Here is a 2,209-nt window from a genome sequence, read left to right as displayed (position 1 = left end):
AGCCTTTCAAATCATTTTCTCTTTAATAATTTTCATTTCGGTTATCCCTTGAAATAAGCAATGCCAAATCATCTATAATATTCTGAAGTTTAAAATTATATAATGAATCCAACACTAATTTGTTATAACAAAAACAATAGCTTTTATATTTGCGAGTAATTTTCTTGTAATGAATCCAACACTAATTTGTTACAATCACCTTTTTAAAGGGATTTTTTTTGGAATGACATGCGACCTACAAGTTACAAACCCAAATAAACAGCATTTTCATAATATCTCAAATGACAAACAAAAATGTAATGCAATTGAGTCAAACTCAAGAGTAATAGTTAAGCCATTTCAGACATTTTCAAAGTGATATATGCATTTATTTATAAATAATATCAAAGTGGGCTAGTTTCTTTGAAAGTCAGCAAGGTACAAAATATGCACAAATCAGTGCTCAATTTAGCCAAAAAGACTTGAACTCAAATTTAAGATTCAAATTTCAAACTCCTGACACAAGTTGAAACAGTATCTTGCTTCTTGCAGAATTATCGTCCTATAATCTCAGAATTAAAAACATACAAAGATGAATAGATATTATTATTATTATTATTATTAAGCACTAGGAACTAAGAAGACATACAACCATGTACCAGTAGACAAACACATGCCATACCATGAAGCTAGCATATAAACCTGTTTAACACAGATTCACACAAACATATCTAAGTATGCATGGATGCGCACGGGCACACATTTCTCTGATTATTTTTTGCCATCGCAGATGCTGCGCAGAAATCATCCCCCAGATTTCTGTGTCCAGCTGGTCTTCCCCTTTGGTTGGACTTGCTTCATAGAAATCCATATAGCATTCACCGAAGAGGGTACATAGATGGCAAGAGCAAGCAAAACAATTGCACAGAGTGGTGCCACCGCTTCCATGGCGTGCACACTTCCACAAGACAGCTTCCCCAACCTTATCTGGATGACATTAATCATGGAAAGTGTCAAAAACACAATCCCCAGGAACGAGGCCATCAACGACAAGGACAGCATAGAGCCCCTCCAAAGCTTGGACTGCCAATCTCTGAAATATTTGTATCGGTTGATATCGAGTTGGACCTTGAGGGTCTTGGCTACTAAACTCGATAAGAGGAAGAAGGCGAAGGAAATCACCTCAAATATAATGAGCCTCCTGGCCATGCCTGGGTCTGGGTCGCAGGCAGATCGGTTTTCCAGGCTGTGCAATTGGCCTGGGGAGGCAAACGATAAGCCAACAAATACAGCAATTGTAAAAAGTGAGTTTACATTGACAAGGTCATCTAATGCTCTTCGATGGACTTCTATTGTGTCAATGTCATGATTAATGTTAGCCTTCCAACGTAAAAGCACATCAACAAGTTCATTCAACATTTTGCTTGCCACTTCCCCATCGAGTGCATGCTCTTCTTCTGCCGATTTTTCTTCAAGCCTAAGTCACACGAAATTAAACAAATGCAATGTTAAATCAAGTTGAAAGAAGGGGAGGAGAATCTTCTGAGAAACTAATTCAGGGAGGTAGAGAGAGAGAGGGAAAGAGGGAGAGAGATCATACATGATATAGGCTGCTCCTGTCGGTGTAGCTTGTCTACTTCTTGCTTATGGTTTCTAAAGAACACTCCCCCACAGCTTTTAAGCAAATCTGGGTTGAACTTGAACTGTGGTAACACATTTACAAAACTTGGTTTTGATTTATCTAACAAAAAGGGAGGACTATATTTTTTTTTAAAAATAAAAAAAAGGAAAAAACAAACTCTAGCTGTGTAGTTGCGTGAAACTGTGATGCTACTTTGGTAAAAGTGCCCTACAAGAAAGGGACAAATACTTGGAATAAAGCTAGAAAACACAGCTATTGTAAAAAGTGAGTTTAATGGTTCAAATTTTGAGACCAAATTTCCCCCTTCTTATTTTAGTCGATTTTTATGTAAAATCTTAAAATTTTTTCGCTTTGATTGATAAAAACCATCATTAAGCTAGAATCAGTTATGCGAAATGATCAAGAATATTAAACTAAATGCAGAAGCGTACCTAAATCCATAGCATTTCCAAGATGTGTTGAGCCGTGCGGATGGTCTTCTAAATCAACACGTAATGTCTAGAGAATTCTTCTGGCGTTTTCTGTATTCTCTCTAGCGATGGGATGACAAAAGAGAAACATATATTTTTTTGGAACTATTTATGCGAT

The 2,209-nt window shown here is 36.7% G+C and overlaps 1 protein-coding gene across 2 annotated transcripts; it reads right to left on the bottom strand.

The window, feature by feature from the left end:
• Positions 1–346: 346 nt before the first annotated feature.
• On the bottom strand, positions 347–1,690 carry LOC131156302 (uncharacterized). 2 transcript variants are annotated; one of them, XM_058109886.1, is made up of 3 exons: positions 1,580–1,690; positions 1,162–1,456; positions 347–966 (listed from the first exon to the last, which is right to left on the bottom strand). In XM_058109886.1, coding segments are annotated over exons 1-3 (480 nt in total). In that variant the 5' UTR covers positions 1,582–1,690; the 3' UTR covers positions 347–783. The 2 variants fall into 2 exon arrangements, with proteins under 2 accessions (XP_057965869.1, XP_057965860.1); XM_058109877.1 differs by having other exon boundaries at positions 347–1,456.
• Between the last annotated feature and the right edge of the window lie 519 nt (positions 1,691–2,209).

The sequence above is a fragment of the Malania oleifera genome, chromosome 1, assembly GCF_029873635.1.
Source record: "Malania oleifera isolate guangnan ecotype guangnan chromosome 1, ASM2987363v1, whole genome shotgun sequence".
NCBI lineage: Eukaryota > Viridiplantae > Streptophyta > Magnoliopsida > Santalales > Ximeniaceae > Malania > Malania oleifera.
The sequence above is the reverse complement of the archived record's forward strand: the minus strand, read 5'-3'. Positions and strand labels throughout refer to the sequence as shown.